We start from the raw sequence: 21,100 nt of genomic DNA on the forward strand, positions 1-21,100 counted from the left end.
GTAAGTACTGTTTGAATAGCTCCTTACACTATAAAATTGAAAATGTAGCTTTTTAGATTTTGAGATGTTATGATGTTTCAGGGGGCGAAACAGTGGTGCAGTAGGTAGTGCTGACACCTCACAGCAAGAAGGTTGCTGGTTCGAGCCTCGGCTCAGTTGGCGTTTCTGTGTGGAGATTGCATGTTCTCCCTGCGTTTGCGTGGGTTTCCTCCGGGTGCTTCGGTTTCCCCCACACTACAAAGACATGTGGTACAGGTGAATTAGGTAGGCTAAATTGTCCGTAGTGTATGAGTATGAGTGTGTGTGTGAATGTGTGTGTGGATGTTTCCCAGAGATGGGCAGTTCATTCCACTGTGGCAACCCCGGATTAATAAAGGGACTAAGCCGACAAGAAAATTAATGAATGATGTTTTAGTTATTCTACATTAAATTCTAACAGGGTGAGACGGTGGCTCAGTGGTAAGCACTGTCGCCTCACAGCAAGAAGGTTGCAAGAAGGTTGTATGGATTTTTCCCAGCACTGGGTTGTGGCTGGAAGGGCATCTGCTGTGTAAAACGTATGCTGGATAAGTTGGCGGTTCATTCTACTGTGGCAACCACTGATGAACTAAGGGACTAAGCCTAAAGAAAATAAATGAATGAATAAAAAAATTAAGGTGACTTGCATTATCGTTGCATTCTACACCATATTGATGAGCTTTTAAGGTAGAAAATGCAAGGTGCAGGTCAGTAGAACAGAAAACACAGGACAAAAAGAATTAAGGTAAGGCAAGTTTATTTCTATAGCACATTTCGTAAACAGTGGCAATTCAACCTGCTTTACATAAACAAGAACAAAAAAAAAAAAACAAGTATAAAAAATAAAAAACAAACAATAAAAATGATTAAAATAGATAAAAACTGCTTAAAATGTGTTAAAACAGGTTATAAAAGAAAGAAAAAGAAAATAAAGACACAATAGTGTGATCTGTCGGACGTAGCACAGTGCTCATTCAGTAAAGGCACAGCTAAACAGGTGTGTTTTCAGTCTTGATTTGAATGTACCTAATGTTGGAGCAAATCTGATCATTTCTGGAAGCTGATTCCAGCAGCGAGGGGCATAGTAGCTGAAGGCTGACTTACCCTGCTTTGACTGAACTCTTGGAATTTCTAGTTTATATGATCTTAAAGATCTAAGTGATCTATTAGGTTTGTATTCTGTGAGAATATCTGTTAAATAAAGTAAGAAATTGTAATTAAAAAAAGAAAGAGAAGCAAGCAACTGACTGACTGACTGACTGACTAACTAACTAACTAACTAACTAACTAACTGACTGACTGACTGATTGACTGACTGACTAGCTAACTAACTAACTAACTGACTGACTGACTGACTGATTGACTGACTGACTAACTAACTAACTAACTGACTGACTGACTGACTAAACAAATTAAAAAACATTTGTAAAGTGAGAAGGAAAAATGTGTTTGGTTTGAATAGCACCTTACACACACACACACACACACACACACACACACACACACACACACACACACACACACACACACACACACACACACACACACACAAACTGTTTTTAAAAGTTGATAATGCATCTTTATAGATTATAAAATATGTTATACATTAAAATACTGTTAATTGCATATAAAATTTAAATGGTTTACTTTCTGACTCGTTGTATTCTTCACCATAATACTTCTTTGTATGCCATACACCCAAAACCAAGCAAAGTCCTTTGAAAGTTCTAACAGATTGTGGTAATTCAGCATTTAACAACTCCAGATATGTCTCATCGTAACATTTCATACTTACAGTTAACTAGTTGAGAGCTAAAGTTATGACTCCAAATCTTTTGTTTGTGAATGTTCGTTTGAACTCTGGCTTTAATTATCTCCATAATTATTGAATTGTGTTATTAATGACACTGCCATAGCTAGATAACAACAAATAAGGGGTCAATCTTTTATTATTGATTGATTGATTGATTGATTGATTGATTGATTGATTGATTGATTCAAATTCAATAACAAGTCAGTGAGTAACAGGAAGACATTTTTAACAGTGGGTAAAATCTCAAAAAAATAAAAAAAAAATCCCTTTCCGAATGCAAAAGTCAAAATGTTTGTCTGCTACACACCTTCAAAAAGTCAGTGCGAAAATGTTTTTATCTTTCCATCTGGAAACAGTGCTGTATTTGTCTAGGAATCAGTTACAATGAGCACTTTCAGGGAAGAATTAGTCTCTAGATTTGTTTATGGGTTTGCAAAGCTTTCCTTGGCTTTTCTACTGATAGTTAAATGTCTCGCTCTGCAAGACCACGGCGATCCTTAGATCCATGAAGACAGCAATAAGTAGAGTGTAGCAGTAGTGCAGGGATCTGTGTTTGTTTATGAGTGGGTGTGTCTGAGACTTATTAACTCTTTGCTGCATGTTTGTAAGTGTTTTCTGTATTTTTGCCTTTATTTTTAAGCCTAAAATTTGCACAAAGCTTCATGTCATTCAAGTAAAAATATCGCCTTTTAAAAAAGACGCGATTCCAGTTGGTGTTGATTGTCCTGTCTTTACAGATTTGGTAAGTGTGTGATCAGTGGTCTTTGTTTGTTTATTCAGAGGACAAAATTGGTTTGTGTCCTCAGCAGTGCTCTTTCAATTTTTAAAGACATACCTTATGTATGTACGTTCTTATGACAGTACGTTAATATAAAATGTAATCTATTATATCACTACAATATTATGGACGGAAAGATCCGCTGTAAATGCTGCTCTCCAAATGTAAACATTTAAACACCTTAATCAAGCTTTCTGATGCTACCTACCTACTGCATCAAAGTTAAAGAGAAATGCAGAGGTTTTTTTCTCCCATATGGCGTGCGTTATCAAACATTCTATAAAACTACACTCTTCCAGCAGTTCCTCACATTAAATATATTGTTTTTCACAGGGTGCTTACATGAAATGTTCCTGAATGAAAGTGAAAGTGCCACACTGCAGTTAAAGTCGACAAATTATTTTGGCAAATATGTTGATTACTGATGTCCATGTAAACATAGTCAATGTCTTCCTTCTCCGCGCCTGTGATTGTTTAGTGAAAACTTAGCACATACTCGAACCGAATATTCCCATTTTTATGTAAACTCACTCCCTTTCCCTCCCCCCACATGCCCACCTAAACAGAGGCTCCGTTTACACTAATATGTTTTGTTTTAAAACGCATAAGTTTCGCGGTTACGCCATCTATCCACACTGCGACAGAGTTTTCAAGTGCAGACAACAGAGTATTTTGGAAACGCTGGAGAGGCAGGGCTGCTGATAGGGGCTTTTTCCTCAAAATTAAGTAGCCTACCCACAGTTCAGTCTTGCATCCTCTCGTTGTAAGTTCAGACTTCGCAAGTTTAATATGGAAAACAAACTCCTGAGGACACGTTGGAGAAATCTTCAAAGGAAACAGTGTACTTTAAAGCCTCATTCACATCACCCTGGCTACATTGTTTTACTTTCTTAACAATAAAATTAAATCATAATAAAGAAATGCCTATTTTCACTTTGATATTAACTTAACAGATTAACAGACACCAAAAATGCTGAGGCGTCATGTAGCTGCATATTAATATGACCGTCATCTACATTGTATGCATATTTAGAACTCAAAGCGGAGCCTATAACATTGCTGCCACCTTTCATTTTCATTGAAAATATGAATCAAGCCCTCTCTTGCTGAATATCAGTGTTAATAATCAATAATGGCCATTATAAAAGTATAACATACAATATGTTTATACATTATAGGAAATAAATGCAAGCAATCAGTCAAATGTGCAAAATCAGTGTACGTGGTTACATTAATTAATATATTAACTCTTTGCGGTCAGCCAAAACACGTAACCTGAGGATGGTTTTTGGAGTGAAATAACAAAGTGTTCACTTACTTTTGAGCAGCTGCTGAGTTTTCAGAGTCTCAGAGTGGCTCAATTCAGATAAATACTGCTCCACTCAAACTCATTTTATGAATGTAAATGCAACATGCTAACCTCTTTTTAAATTTGTAATAATAATAACAAACACATGTTGTTGACAAAGGAGAAGCTTTAAGAGCTTACTGTGATTTTCAACCTAAGCTACAGGTAGATGGTTTACTCTTTGATGTAGAAATGAAGTGCTAGTATAAATAAATGCTAGTATCGTACTATTAATTATTAAACGTTTTTTTTTTTTTTTTCTAAATATATATAATTTCTAATTAATGATGCAACAACGGCAGGAATAGAAGTATTTCAATTATATTGTAGCATTGTAATCCCCATGTAGGAAATTCCTTTTAAGTTTAATAAGAAATAAAAAAAAGAATAAATGAATTCATCAATCTATTTCATAAACATTAGTTTTAGCAGATCTCTCTTTTGTCTTTAATAAGTGATATCAATGAATTCAGACATGGTGATTTGAACAAAACTTACAAAACAAGACTTACAGTAAAATCTCAGAATTTGCTTCAAGCAAATCATTACGGCTCTGTTTGAGAAGCAGAACTGAAGAATCTTCAGCTGTGACAACATCTTCATTTTATAGTTGTGTCCATCATCATTATTAATGAATAGAAATGTCAGTTATTATTGTTTTTAGTTTTGTCTATAATTATCGTTGATTTTAAATATTATACAATGATGAAAGCAATTAATGTCGTTGAGATGGAGTGGTGTTGTGATGTTGGGTTGTGCTTTGTTCCAAATGAAGAGTTGCAATTTAATTGATTTGATTTTGAAAATGAATTGGTAAATAATTGTTTGGTAATAATTTCCCAGAACTATGTTACAGCTGGAAGGGTATCTGCTGCGTAAAACCTGTGGCAGAGTAGTTGATGGTTCATTTCATTGTGGAGATCTCTGCTAAATCAGGGACTTATCCAAGTGAACGAATGGATATTTGTTAATTAAGTAATTGTTAAAATCCAAAATATCGCTCACTCTCTCCTCAAAAAACAAGGTTAAATCAAGATTTATTGTTCAATTTTAATTACTAAAAAAGTGATTAATGTTTTTGCAACTGAATTGTCTTTATTTATTTAGTTTATTTATTTTTATCTAAATATTATAATGTTGTAAATATGTTGTAAATTATTTACACATATAATTAAGGAAGATATTATAAAATAGTATAATGTTATAGTTGGTTTTAATAACTGTTGTAATTAAAAAAGCTAAATCTCTCTTTTCTCTCATACTCACACACACATGGGCGTGAGATAAAAAGTTGTGTCCTTCCAAAACAACAGAGGGACAACAATCACTTGGGACAGGAAGCTGTGCCACCCTTGCAGGTCCGCTGAAGAGAGAGAGAGAGAGAGTGAGAGTAAAAGAGAGAAAGTAAAGGGAGGGTTCAGGACTCACAGGAGCTGGGAACCAGAGAGTAGAACAGAACGGATAACAGAGCTCAGGTTGCAGACTTCAACAAAAGAGCCCAAATCACCTGAAAGAAAGAGAGAGAGAGAGACATTCCTGCACCTGAGGTAGAATGAGCCTTCAACTAGAAGAGAGAGAGAGAGAGAGAGAGAGAGAGAGACGCAGGCAGTGTGTGCCCAAAACCACTGGCGTCGATTTGCCTCCCTCTTGTTCTTTAATGCTGTGTGTGTGTGTGTGTGTGTGTATGTGTATGTGTGGTTAGTGTTGGCGCAGCGCTCATGCAGGATCCACTCACGTGTGCATGTGTCTTTGTGTGTTTGTGTTTAGGATAATGTGGTGCTCTTCCTGAAGGGTTGTGAGGAGTTGGGTTTGAAGGGCTCGCAGTTGTTTGATCCTGGAGATCTACAGGACACCTCCACGCGCACCAACAAGTAAGATCAACCTCTTATTACACTCTGATCATGTGAATGTGTGTGTTTTTGTACGCCCATGTGCTTGTTTACTCAGAAACGCTGTTTTTAGTGAGGCTTTGGCTTAGTTTCGGAAGGCTGTAATACAGTATCTTTGAAGAGTGGAGCTTGAAAGTGTTTCTTAATTCACTGTAAACTATGGAGCTTTAAGTTCTAAATTGAACAGCAAAGACTGAGGTATTCACTAACAGGAATTTCAGTTGTTCAATATATTAGCAATTAAATAAAATATATCTGTTCCATTCTTTGTTGTTGTAAAACAGGCTAATTATAAACGGATGGATGGCTTTAAAATACAGTCTGATCTTGCTACAGTGTAGATTTAGTGCATTTAAAAACATCTGATGTTATCAGCTTGTGTGGTTGTATGTGGGATAACTGATGTTAATTTTGAGGTTTTGTTTAGTTGTCACTCAAAAATCAAAGAGGTCAGTTTGAGCTCAATTTAAACTAAATGATGCTCTTCATTGTGTTCTACTAGTAACAGATATTCTGAATGCTATGTGTTTTATGTTAATGGGTCACTATTGTGCTCTGTTTTTTATTAGCTCACTTTGATGACTTTGATTTGGGTTTACACAACCATTATCTGACACCCAAAGGAATAATTCACCCAAATGAGAAATGCTATTAATATTCCACAGATCTACGACTTAAACACATTTTTTTTAAAAAGTACAATAAAAATAAATATATATTTTAAAAATGCTTCTCATGATCTACAGCTCTGTCTTAAAAAAAGAATTTTTAAATTTTTTTTTTAGAATAATTAAACCAGCAAATTAATGAATAAACAAACAAACAAAACAAACAAACAAACAAACAAATAAATAAATAAATATATAAATGTTTTAAATTTTTTTTAAATAAATGGTATTCATGTTTTACAGCTATATGTCTTAAAAATCAGCAACACTGATAATAAATTAAACAAACAAGCAAATAAACGAATAAAGACATTTTATTTATATTGTGCTTTGCTAAAACCCGATATATATATATATTTTAGAAAGGCGCAATATAAATAAAATGTCTTTATTCGTTTATTTAATTTATTATTAGTGTTGTTGATTTATATATATATATATATATATATATATATATATATATATATATATATATATATATATATATATATATATATATATATATATATATATATATATATATATATATATATAAACACATTAGGATAATCAAGAATCTAAAAATGCTGTCTTAAGTTGGTGTGGAAGTTGGTGTGGAAGCATTTCTTACAGAATAAGGCAAAGAATTCCATAGCCTGAGTGCAGCAACAGAGAAGGCTGTGTCCCCCTTTGATTTTATTTTATAAATACTGAAGTGGTCAAGAATCTTTCAGAATGATATGGAGAGCAGCAGGTATTACTCAGATCTCCATTAAAGCTGCAGAATATTGCGAAAAAAATGACATTGCATTGCAATATATTTGTCCGAAATATATATTTCAATAGAAAAATATTTAGCAGATGACTTGATTTTGAAGTTTAATTTGGAAAGACATTAATATTTTAGAATGATTGGGGTGATTTTGTTGTAGTGAAGTACATTTGCGTAAAATATAAAAAAAATGCAATTGTTGAAAAATTACAAAAGAATGCATGCTGTATACAAATGAACTGTGCGTTATGTTATCTGTAGCCAATTATTCAGTGATATTTTCCAATAACTATACCAATATAAATTTAATACAATTCAATTCAATCCATCTTTATTTCTATAGCACTTTTACAATGTAAATTGTGTCAAAGCAGCTTAACATAGAAGTTCTAGTAAACTGAAACTGCGTCATTCCAGTTTTCAGAGTTGAAGTTCAGTTTAGTTCAGTTCAGTGTGGTTTAAATTTCACTGCTGAAATTCCAAACACTGAAGAGCATCAATGCACAGCTCCACAAGTCCAATACCCAGCAAGCCAGTGGCGACAGTGGTGAGAAACAAAATTTCCCCAAATGGCGTCAATTTTAATAACGTTAATGATTGTTCAGTATGATAAATTCAACATTATTCTCTTCATATGAAAAGTTGTGTTTTACTCATAAACATAACACTCTTTATCCGTTAACTAAATCCTGAAGATTAAATGACACTTTAGTCTTTTAGAATGTTATAAATTCATATTGACATAGACTGAACTATGCTTTAGCTTTGACGAGTTTGTCTTGTCCCTTGCCAATAGAAATGTACATACTTCCATTTTGTTAACACTGTCACCCAGTTCAAAGTAATTACACACAAGAAACATTTTATTAACACAAAGCACACATTTGCTCACAACTTGTTTTGATTGACAGGTTGTAAGCAAGAAAGAATACACTGCCTTTGCAAATTTAGATTTTTATTAATTTTTCAGTGAATATGGATGGCATATATTGCTGCATTTTACAAAACAGATTTATTGAAGAGTAATGTAATGTGTACTTATCAAGTGCATATATCGGGTATGGCCATGCACCCAAAGCGCATCAACAGGGGGGTCTCTCCCCTCCAGCCGCAGCTTCCACTTGGATGATGTGACCGCTGTCACAGGACAACAGCACCAGTGCAGTCACCACACACCAGCTGTAGGTGAAGTGGAGAGTCAGTGATAGAGCCAATTTGGTGGATGGGGATGATTGGGAGGCCATGATGGGTAAGGGAGGATGGAGAGAATTTGGCCAGGATAAGAGTGTGGTCGCTCAACATCCCTTTTGATATGAAAAATAACACATTTAAATTTTAAAAAGTGTAAAAACTACAAATTCAACTTATATCCATAATCCTCCTCGTCACGTTTTTAACCATTTTTTTGTTTTTGAGAAATAGTCTATATTAGGATAACAGAATTGAGAAGTTGTCATTTTTTATAACTTTTTTTTATTTAATTGATTTTTACAATACAGAGAAAAATCCCTGCAAAAATCTTTCATTCAAATAAATATTTTCTATAAGATGCTTTACAATATTTATTTGTTAGAGAAAAATCTTAAATAACATTTCCAAAAATATAAAGAGAAAAATATATATATACAATTTAGTTGAAATGTTGTAGGTTGTAATTTTTTTTTGCAATATTTTGCGTGAATTTAAATGTATTATATATCCAATTTGTAAAGATGTTCGGTGACTAAAATATTATTTTAACAAATATATCTGTTTAATAAATCTGCTTTGTTCAAATGCACCAATATATATTACCCATATTCACTAAGAAATGGAAAAAAAAAATATTCATTTTCATAATGGGGTGAACTCATTTATGCTGAGCACTGTACATGCACATATAACAATATGCACATACATAATAACCACAAGAAGAATCTTACACAAACATTGGTCACCTCTGGGGACAATGTCTTTAATATCTCTCATAAGCAAAAATAAGGCAGTCCTATGAACTCTGTAACCAAACACATCAGAAATGACAATCTCCCCACAAAATTTCCCCCACAGTTCCAGCAGATATAGGATATCTGTTTATTTTACAGTATTCTAATTTTATTATTATTATTTTTCTAACTTAATAGATGTAATATATACTTTACTATCTTGAGCCGTCTTGCTCTTAAATATGCCAGCAACGGCTATCAAAAGTCCATATCAGTTGACCACTGTTTAATTACTTTGATGTAAAACAATGGAAGTCTGTGTTTGTCCTCCTCACTTTGATAAGTATTGTGTAGACTCCATGACCTCATTAACAGCCTTCAAGGGCATACAGGCTTCTTCCATTTTGCTTTTGTGTTGTTGTTTTTCTCATAGCCACAACGTGCTGATATGAAACAGAGGTGTGTTTGTCCAGCGCACAGTCTGTCTTCTCAGATGTCGTGCTCAGAGTTCAGGAGTGTGCTTGTGAGGGATAAGTCGTCAGGCATGAGGAGACTGCGTTTTTGAGACTGCACACTGAAACTACTGTAAATCTCAGAGATCGTCTTGCTTACAGGACTGGTTTTGTCAGACTCTGTGGACAAGCGAGATTGAATTTCACTCCTACACTCTTTGTTGCATGTGCTTTTGCTTGGGTCAAATCGCCACAGTTTGACAATACTGTATATATTGTATGGACAATATAAAAAGTCTATTGTTTCATATAATCGTTTATATCGTGGTATTACAAAATACATTGTTTACTTTTTAAAAAATCGATATGATCGCATTATTACGCGCCATTTACAGCAATGCAGACAGAAACATGACAGCATTATGAGTCAATCTTAGAAGTACAATGTTTACATTTTGCAATTTTTGTAATCATTTTTTTTTTCTTTGAAAAAGTGTTTTATAATTAGTTTATATTTATTTTATATTTCTACAATACTATTCACACATTTGCCCTGGAGTTCTAAATGAAGTTAGAAATATGATAGAAATAAATAGGATATTAATGCGTAGATTTTTGAGTATTTAGATTAAATTATAAAAGAAAAATAACTAGTTAACCTGAACTAGTTAACCGACCAGTAACACGACTGATACACTGCTGCAAACCATAGTCTAGGAAAATGAAAGTAAAATAAACAACATAACATAACATAACATGAAGTTATGTCATAAAATGCTTGATCTTGTTTAATTATTTTATTATTCAGGATATAAAAAAGGATTGAATTTGACAATTAAGAATCTTCTTTTGAATAATGCTTCCAATGAGCTTCCCGCTGGGTCCTAGTGCTTGCCCCATGAGAAATGCATTCAGGGGCTGCTGTTACAGTCATAAAAATGAAATAAAAGAAAATGTTAGTTCTTACTAGGAGCATGTAACGGGGAGACTGACACGGAGGGATCCATTATGCAGTATTTATTAGTCACACTTTCACTCAAACAATCAACACGCACAAAGGTGCGAACATACAACAACAATAGCAATAAAGGTCTTAGGGCTGGCGGCTGACAGACACAGAGTGATTTACCAGGCATGGGTCAGAGGCAGGCGGCGTGATTCAGAGTCCGTGTATCAGGCTTGGGTCGAGGGCAGGCAGCGAGTATCAGAGTCCGTGTAACAGGCTTATGTCGTGGGCAGGCAGAAGGCAAAGCAGAGTCAGAAACGGGCTGGAGTAATACACAGGAGATCAGGCAGGATATAACGCTCAGTAATGCTGGCCGGGGCTGAACAAGACTTCGCAAAGACTGAGTGTTTGAGTGCGGCTTATAAAGGGTACGTGGGTCATTAGCGGGATTCAGTTCAGGTGTGCTGGATCAGTGTAAGTGGATGATGTAATGCTTAGAAATCCAGAGATGGTGGCCTCTGCTGGCCAGCGGGGAGAGTGACTGGGACCGAGTCGGTGACAGAGCATCGATTAAGGTCATAAAATCACAAGTTTGGTTTAAAGTTGTTGTGAGAAGCTAAAACCTGTTTCAGACCGCAAGCGCGAGCAGCGCATATTTTTCGGGATGCATGTTAACAGATTAGAGCTTTTATACTGTAACGCCTGGGTTTAATACAGGAAGGCGCAGGATTATCAAATACGTAGATTTATTGATAAACATTTAAGACAGGAAGGACATGGGATGAAAATAGACATCAACTGTGAAAACCAGACGAAGACTGAATGACATAAATAAAACATTAAATACAACATTAAAAAATGGCGGCAACTGTAACAAGGGAGCACATGGTGAAAGGTCACATGATGAATACAAAGACACAAGTAAGACAGAATCTGACACATGCCGCCAGCAGAAGCAGCACATCAGCTTAAGGCATGAGTGTTGCTGAAGCAGCAGTGCTGCAATAGGGTCTGTTTTTGCCTCACTGCTCACGCTCAATTAAAATGACAATGCATTGATAATGACCAAAACACACTGAATGATAATAAAAAGTAGCAATTTTACTCAAGTAATGCATCAGTAATGTCCATTGATTTATATATGGTCAATCAAATGAACTTAAAGAATTAAAAACGGCAACAAATATTTATTTAGGCCTGAACTACAAAACTAAATGTAAAACAATTTTAGTATTGGTTTTGCTTAGTAAGTTGCACACAAGTTTTGTCATGTATAAATATCATTATAACTATATTATATATTTTTCTATTTTAACTAAAGGCCTACAACATCCTGATGATCAAAAACAAATTTACATGATGTCACAGGCATAGTCTTCTGAATGCACCAGACATGAATGACACTCCAGCTTGAGAAGCACACAGTACTGTATGATCTATATAATTTGTATAATAAAGACTTGCAGGTTAAGGAAACAGCAAATGAGGATATTGCTGCGGGCCTTGGTGCAGATAATAAGTGAAAAAAAAGTGTATTTATATATATATAGAGAGAGAGAGATAGGTAACTAGATAGAATAGACAGAGATAGATTGATCTGTGCAGCAGCTTGCGATGAGCTCTATGCTGCAGACGCAGTTAGTGTGAAAGACAAACGCCTGCTTCTGCTCTCCATACCCACTGCGCACGTGCTGCTCATGCTCTGCTTTCTCTTGCGGTGTGAAACAGGCACAACACTTACAGGGAATAATCGTTTCAAACTGTACTTGAATAAACACTAACAAACTATCAGAAAAGATATCTCCATTATCTCAGGCAAAAAGAGTCTGAATATTGGCAAATGTGCAATATTGTGCATTACTACTTAATAACACATTTAATAACTACATTCAGAATATAGTACTTATTTCATATCCTTCAAATTAGTTTATTTCAATGGAACTGTTCCAGCTAATCGTTCTCAAAAAACATTATGGCAAAGATAAAATAAATCAGTTATTAGAAATGAGATATTAAAACTATTATGCTTAGAAATGGGTTGAAAAAATGTTCTCTTCCTTAAACAGAAATTGGGGAAAAATAAACAGTGGGGCTAATAATTCTGACCCCAACTGTACCTGGTGTTCTATATGGACAGTGTTTTTTTTGTTGTTGTTGATGTAGAACACACTTTGACAGTTTGTGCTTACAACTACAAAGAGGCTTTATTTTTTAAGAAAGCTGAGATTGTATGCGGTGTGTAGCAATATCTTGCTTTTTTTTTTTACTGAGTTATGTTTGAAAGTCTTATTCGCTATGGAATCACAGTACTGGTTTGGAAATCTGTCTGTTCAATTAAAAAAAAATTAATTGGTTCATATTCAAAAAACAGCAATGAAAATCATTTGAATAAAACAATACAAGCTCGTACAGACTCTGTGCTTTATATATTTCATATTTATATATTTATATATGGTCTTACTTTGTAAGCAATCTATCTTCTTATTTGTTTTGTTTGTTTTATTTATTTTATTGTCTGCTTAGAGCAACGTTGTAACACTTTTTTGCCCAGGACAAATTTCCTCCCGGGGAAAAATATCCTATCCTATCCTATCCTATCCTATCCTATCCTATCCTATCCTATCCTATCCTATCCTATCCTATCCTATCCTATCCTTTCCTATCTTATCCTATCCTATCCTATATCCTTTCCTTTCATTTCCTATCCTTTCCAATCCAATCCTATTCTATCCTATCCTTTCCTATCCTATCCTATCCTATCCTATCCTATATCCTTTCCTTTCCTTTCATTTCCTATCCTTTTCAATCTTATCCTATCCTGTCCTATATCCTTTCCTTTCCTTTCCTTTCCTTTCCTATCTTATCCTATCCTATACTATCCTATCCTATCCTTTATCCTTTCATTTCCTTTCCTTTCCTATCCTATCCTATCATATCCTATCCTATCCTATCCTATCCTATATCCTTTCCTTTCCTATCCTATCCTATCCTATCCTATCCTATCCTATCCTATCCTATCATATCATATCCTATCCTATCCTATCCTATCCTATATCCTTTCCTTTCCTATCCTATCCTATACTAATTTGCAAGGTAAAAAGTTTCCTGAATAATATCTATCATTAATGATTAACATTTATGTAATAACCAATTTCATAACATTACCAATTTTAATCGAATGTATAATAAAAGGCACAAACAGAAGATAATTTCGTCATTTATTTAGCCTCCGCTACAGTACATTCAATATATCCTATAACCTCAAGGGATGCATTTCAGAAACAAAACCTGTTTAATTGTCTGTAAATTTTGATGGGTCTGAATGCATGTCTGCCACACACCTGTACCGGCCTGTCTCTTTCCAAATACCTCTTTCTCTTTCTCTCATATCTCATCCATCACTCTTTCCACTGGATCACAGACACATCTATGAAATGAGCGCAGAACTGAAGTATGTAGCTACTCGTCTTGTTGAAGGAAACAATAAACACTTTATGACAGTTGAAGGCAGAGAGAAAGACAGAAGGTGCTATCAGAAGAATGATCTAATACATATTGGAATCTGTCATGTGGTGTCGACCTAATCCCATCTTACCGGAGGAACGCTTAGAATAACAAACCATCCTGTTATTCGACAGACATGAAGGAAAGCAGAATACACCCTTTCTCTCTTTCTTTCTTACCCTCCTGCTGTTCGTATTTTTAATCAATTAATTTATATTAAACGTTATGTTATGAAAAGAAACGTAAAAATGCCAGCAATGGTCGATGTTTAGAGATGATCAAATAACTTGAGAGATGCACAGTCATCTAATGTGATTTTTGGGCTGGTCAGATCTTCAGTGTTTACATTTTTAACACATTTCTACAGCCTGTAAGTCAAGTCATGCCAGTCAAAACAATCCGCACTGGGTTCCCAATAATAATGCATGGTTTTGAAGACATGACCTGGTGTTAGAGTACATTGTTCGGTCTTCTGATTTATTTCGGTCTCAGCTACTTTTTGTTTAGATATTTTTTTTATATATCTTGTTTGTCTTGCATCAAACACTTTTTATTCTTTTTCTCTTTCAGAAGTCCAGACAACAACAAGAAGTTAAAAAATGTAAGTAACATCTATTGAATCCCTCTGATGTTTACAAGCAAAATGATTAGTCCTGTTGTGAAGTTTTATACTTTAAAATATTTCCTACAGTATGTGCTGTTAAATTGAGAGAACATATTTTAAACTATTTCTTATAACTGTTTACTATTAATTTATTTAGTCTTTTGCCTTTGTTATTTGGCAAGATGCTAGTATTCAGTCTAAAGTGCATTTTAAAGGCTAAACTATGTTATTTAGGTTAACTAGGCAAATTAGGTTAATTAGGCAAGTCATTGGACAACAGTGGATTGTTCTGTTGCCAATCGATAAAAATGTATATGTTTCTTGAAGGTGCTAACGATATTGACCCTAAAATTCTGTATTTTTTATTAAAAATGCTTTTATTACAAGACTTTCTGTAGAATAAAAAAATATTATAAGGAAATACTGTAAAATTCCCTGTGTTGGCATGGGATTCCTGTAGGTGCTCCGGTTTCTCTCACAGTCCAAAGATATGCACCATAAGTGAATTGAATATACTCAATTGTCCTTAGTGTGTGTTAATGAGTGTGTATCGGTGTTTTTTAACACTGGTTTGCGGCTGAGAGGGCATTCGATCCATATAGCACATGCTGGAATAGTTGGTGGTTCATTTTGTGGTGGCAACCTCTGAAATAGAGACTAAACTAAAGGAAAATGAATGAATGAATATTGTGAAATTTGTTTTGTTCTGTTAAATGAAAAATAATTAATTAAATGTTTGATTAAATTTTCAATAAAGTTCTATAAATTTAGCATTTGTATATAGATAGCCTACTAAACATTTTGTTATTAATAGAAAACTAATACAATTAATAGAAGCAGAAATTATTTAATAGACACTTAATTTCTGTAATTATCACTATTATTTACCACCATGGTGCTGGGTTGTGGCTGGAAGGGTATCTGCTGTGTAAAACGTATGCCAAAGTAGTTGGTGGTTCATTTCGCTGTGGCGACCCCTGATAAATTAGGGACTAAGCTAATATGAAATGAATGAATAAATGATCACTATTATTTTCAACATTTAAATGTTCCAAAACCACACGATCCATGTGCTTTATGTGTTACAAATGCGTGCCCTGTGTAATATTATTGTGAAAGTAAAGTGTGTGAGACCTGATTGATTAGTAGCTGTAGGAAATTAACAAGATTAAATAACTGTGAATGTTGTCTGTGCTGTAAACCAGTGTGTTTACAATTAAGGCCATACATTTAAGAAAACAAAAACATTTTGCGGTATCAAAATTCAAATTTTGGCTGGTTTGTAATTTTAGAAATTACTGGAAGTGGATTAGACCAAAAGCCTTTAAATTAAAAAAATGATATACATCTGTACATCATGTACAGATACGACATGTGTTTCTGAACCACAAAACCATTTACAAGTGTTATTTTTGTTTTGTTTTATACATAACTTTTTTTTTTTAATAAATAAGCTTTCCAATTTATGTATAGTTGGTTAGCATAAAACTTGGCTGTGATACAACTATTTGAAAACCAGATATCTGATGGTATAAAAATCTTAATATTGGGAAAAATTACCTTTAAATTGGTCTCAATTAAGCACTTTACTACTCCAAAAATGAAGTTTTGATATATTTGCAGTAGGAAATGTGCAAAAAATGTTCATAGAAGATGATCTTTACTTAATACTAATAAAATAAATATTTTTTTGTCGCAAAAGAAAAATCAATCATTTTGACCCTTATAGTGTACTAGTATTTTATAGACATGGACAATAAATATCTTTGTGCAATATAAGGCTGATTTTGTGGTCTAAGGTCACTTGTGAAAAACAAGGTGAATACTTATGTCACATGCATTCTTCTAAACAGGAGTCTTGTGGTATGCTGTCTTCTTTGTCAGGCAGGGTCTAAAAACTGTAACAAGCTAAAACATCTAAGCGGGTTATACCGAGACATCAACAAAGAGCTTGTCTGAATTCCACATAGACAGTATTGAATGTTGTGATATCTCACTATGTATATAAGACAGTGACTGAGGGATATTTTGACTATGTTCATTCAGGTTCTGATCACTATCTACTGGCTGGGCCGAGCAGCCAATAGCAGCGCCACATACAACGGGCCCACCCTGGACCTGCACGAGTTTGAGGGACTGCTGTCACAGATGAGAAAGGTAAAAACAAACCAAACCCGCTTGTTATATTGTTCAATCATCAATGCCAATATTGATGACTTACTTATGAAGTTATGCTGATCTTATAAACAGCACATTTTTTGTTTGTCATAAATTCTCAGCTTTAGTAGTAGAGCAGAGTTCCATATAGTTTGCAGGATGCTTTTTTTGACAGGAGAATTTTTTTTCTGCCTTTCTGCTACTTTTTCACAAAGATTGTGCTAATATTTGCAGCTTATTTTTGTTTTATTTTTTTATAACACAGCTTTGTCTCTCTTGGGTGGTTTAAAAGTGAACAGGTTGTGAAATGTAGGTTGTGCAGTGGTAAAGTATTGGGTATGAATGAACATTTTTAGAAAGATCATTGGAAAATATAACATTTTACTCTGTCTGTCCTTTAAACACACAAGCACATTGTCTGAACTTTTCTTTTCTTTTAAAATGATTGTTGTGTATTTCCCCTGATGGTTGAAAAGTCTCTGTGCTCCATATGAGCTTATTGCTGTTCATTTTTACAGAGAAATTCACTTTAAAACAATAGCTGGATTGGATTGCTTCTGTTAAGCAACATATAAAGTATATTTGTATACTCTCGTTACATTTTTTTTTTTCAAAATCAACTCAAATATTATTACTTATTTTAAAAAGTAATGCATTATTGCTATGATCACTAGTGACCCAGCAGCTGCAGATCACTGAGAAACATAAGAAACAACTAGAGAACTACAAATCCACCACATTAGGGACTGCAGCTTCATACATGCACTCCACTCACACACACCTGTTCTTAGTTCTGGTGATGAGCACACACACAGCCAGAGGATCATTACGAACTGATTACATGGACTTTAAATACAGCGCACACACACTTCATCGCTGAGTCTTGTTTTACTGTAATGTGAAATTACAACTTCTTTTTCTTGCCTTGGCGGTTTTTACCCTTGCTTTGTTTTATTTGTTTTATTGTTTATCCCTGTCTGCTGCCTGCCTTTTGACAACTCGCCTGTTATTTTTACTATGAATCTGGATTTGCCTGTATACATCTGTTTGCCCCTGTGTTGACCATTGATTCTCTGCATAATAAACCCTGCAATTAGATCAACACCCCATTGTCAGCGTCACTTCACATCACAGCTATATTACTCGTTACTTTGAAAAAGTAATATTATTATGTAACGCATGTTAATTGTAACGTATTACCCCTAACACTTTGTAGAACAGCCTACACTTTCGGCCATTTTGAAAATATGCAACTTTTTTAAATGCAAATAAATCTTTTCTTATGATGTAAAACATTTAGTCACACCATTGTCATGTAAATATAACCTTAGTAAATACTTGTGGATGATTATTTAAATACTACTTTTATATAAAATTTACATCTGAAAGGGAAACTCCTACACTGTAAAACCCAACAGTCAACTTTATTAAAAGAAATGAGTGTAGTTAACTCAAAATGTACTGAAAGTGAATTCTACTAATTTGAAAAGAGGTAATGAGTTAATTAAATACCTTATTACTTAAATGGAGTACATTCACATTACCCATATAGATTAGTTTTTTAACCCAAATGTAGCAATCATTTCCTGAAATGGTTTGAGTTGCCCTAACATGTTGGGTTTTACTGTGTACAAACATAGATGTGAAACACAGAAACACACACAAAAACTCTGTCTACCTGTACAACCAAATGTTTCACTGTGTGTGTTTAGGAAATCCAGACAGCACATTTTTGTACTCAATAAAAAAAGAGTGTTTGCACTGGTGCAAGCTATTAGTCAATCTGGCCCTAAGTGTCTAGTTCTGGCCCAGAGAAAAACACTCCACCTCTGTCCATCATTCTTGAGGTCATTATTGGAAGAGAGCATTTATGGGCTCTTCAGATGGGCTCAGATGACTGGACTCAACCAGGGCTTAGGTCTTTAATAGATCTCCAGGGAGCACAGTGATCTCACATGTACATCAGTGGGCCAAATAATACCTCTGTTGTTTTGTGCAGTAGATTTTTTTGCACATTCTTAATTATTTATATGATCACTTTATTTTAAGGTTCATATCTCACCATAAACAAACAATTAACTGTGACTTTTGGCTCAATAAACACCTAATTTTCTGATGATTAATAATTATTAAGGAAGTATTTAGGTATTAGGTAGGATTAGGGATGTAGAATAAGATCATGCAGAATGTTTACTTTATAAGTACTAATAAAAAAGCCAATATCTCAATAATAAACAGGTAATAAGCCAATGTTTAATAGTGAGAAACTAAAGTAATAGTACTAATACTAATAGTATTACTAATAGTACTCAAACTAAAGTGTTACAATCATTTATTTTAATATGGTGAATATTATAGACTATCTTTATACCTGCCTCAAATTAAGAGGTCTCTTCTAAAGTTGTGAAGATCAAAAGCAAACTGATCACATTGATTATAAAAAGGCCTATGTGACACAGCCAATGATGTCACTGGCCTGCGATTTATTTTTCCATCATGTCATGTGTCCTTTGCATGAAAAGTGTTTCCCCATCTGGTCAGATATTCGCAAACAGACAGATGGAGGGCTGGTCTGGGTTCAGTCACAGCGCTGCAGGACTCTAATGAAAGGCTGGTTTGTGTTTTGGTGACACAGCACAACCTAGTGAAAAAGAGCTGACTGGAGCTGTGCACTGTTATTTCTTTAATCAGAGAACTGCACTTTTAAGTGCCAGTGACTGCCAGTCATGACGATACAGCTATATAAACCTCACCTCTCCTTCAGTTCATCCGTCACATCTCATGCATTCCTGCTCTTCTCTGTTCTCTCCGAATAACAGTCAAGACGATCTAATAGTAAGGGTTGCATAATTGTACAAAAACAGTTTATTCAGCAAACCACTTTTAAAAGACAGAAACAATATGTTTATGTACTGGTATACTAAGTAGTACCAAAAAACAAATGCAATTTCAGCTTTTATTTTTACTTTAGTTCACCTAAAAATGAACGTTTTGTTGTTAATTACTCACATGCATGTTGTTTCAATCCCCTGAGACATTTACTCATCTTTAGAACACAAATTGACATATTTTAAATGAAATTCGAGAGCTCCTTCGTCCTCCATAGACAAGAAGCTCAAAGACAACCTCAAACAATACCAAAACATTCCATGTGATTTCAGTGGTTCATCTGTAATCATACGAAGTTCTGTGAACGGTTTTGTGCACCAAAAAACTATAAAAATTACTTTGTTTGCCTGTGTCTCTCATGTCATATCGGGTATTTAATACTGACAATACTATGCTTGTGTGTTGTTCTGCTGAAACTAATGGTAAATACATTGCACTGCCCATAGTAAATGCACACCCTGACATGGGAGAAAGATATAGGCAAACAAAGTCATATTTACAATGTATTTGCCACACAAAAGTGTCCATGGATGACTACAGTTGAACCACTAAAGTCACAGGGATGTTGACTGTGTTTTTGCTTTATTTTCTGAACTTTGAATGCCTCTGGAATGTTGCTGTCCATGGCGGTGGTGAACTGGTTCAAAGTGGGGAGATCTAATGTGTAGTAAATAATATAATTGTGGTCAAATGGTGCACTATAAAGAGCATTAACTGGTCTATAATTGGCCAATGACCATGGAATAAGGGAATAACAAAAGGCTTAATGCCACATTTGAAATCCTTTAATGCATGATAATCAATAGATTATTCCTTAACTAAATAATACTGTGAGTATATTCAACTTCAACCTTATATATATTGTATATATTTATATATTTTTTGGTCAATGAATGACTTTCAATTCTGTGAGAGTTGGTGCATGGAAAAAAAGTGAGAATAGCAAATAAAAATCAAATATGGGACACTTTTTATATTGTTTATATGTGCTTGTTTTTGTCAGGAAGCAGAAGAGTGGGACAGCCCGAAGCGTAGCATCAGGGACAGTGGTTATATAGACTGCTGGGAGTCTGAGCGCAGCGATTCTCTCTCTCCGCCGAGGCACGCGCGAGACGACTCCTTCGACAGCCTGGACTCCATCGGCTCACGCTCCCATCAAACCCCCTCGCCCGACGGCCTGCTCGCCCGCGGCTACAGCGATGGTAAGCCTAACACACATTACATAAAAGTATGATCATCTAGAGGTGGAGTATATACTGTACTGGTTGGAACAATAACAGCTAGTGTATATTTTGAGTAATGCAGTTGAGGAAATGCCAAAAGCTAAGAAATAGTTGGCACCCGAATGCCCTCTGAGG

At 34.7% G+C, this 21,100-nt stretch overlaps 1 protein-coding gene across 50 annotated transcripts in view; it reads left to right on the forward strand.

The window, feature by feature from the left end:
* Positions 1-21,100, forward strand: part of limch1b (LIM and calponin homology domains 1b) — a 205,298-nt gene that overhangs the window by 107,652 nt on the left and 76,546 nt on the right. For 34 of the 50 annotated variants that reach the window (XR_012389672.1, XR_012389670.1, XR_012389671.1 and 31 more), the window contains exons 4-7: positions 5,725-5,828; positions 14,663-14,693; positions 16,743-16,853; positions 20,746-20,944. Coding sequence is in view for 47 of the 50 variants with exons in the window: in XM_009291003.5 (XP_009289278.2) it covers positions 5,725-5,828; positions 14,663-14,693; positions 16,743-16,853; positions 20,746-20,944 (445 nt within the window). In the remaining 3 variants the exon portion in view is untranslated. Of the gene's footprint in view, positions 1-5,376; positions 5,505-5,724; positions 5,829-14,662; positions 14,694-16,742; positions 16,854-20,745; positions 20,945-21,100 lie in introns of those variants that run through there. The other 16 variants (XM_068213323.2, XM_073921750.1, XM_073921755.1 and 13 more) reach the window with 1 other exon arrangement.

This window comes from Danio rerio, chromosome 14 (assembly GCF_049306965.1).
Source record: "Danio rerio strain Tuebingen ecotype United States chromosome 14, GRCz12tu, whole genome shotgun sequence".
NCBI lineage: Eukaryota > Metazoa > Chordata > Actinopteri > Cypriniformes > Danionidae > Danio > Danio rerio.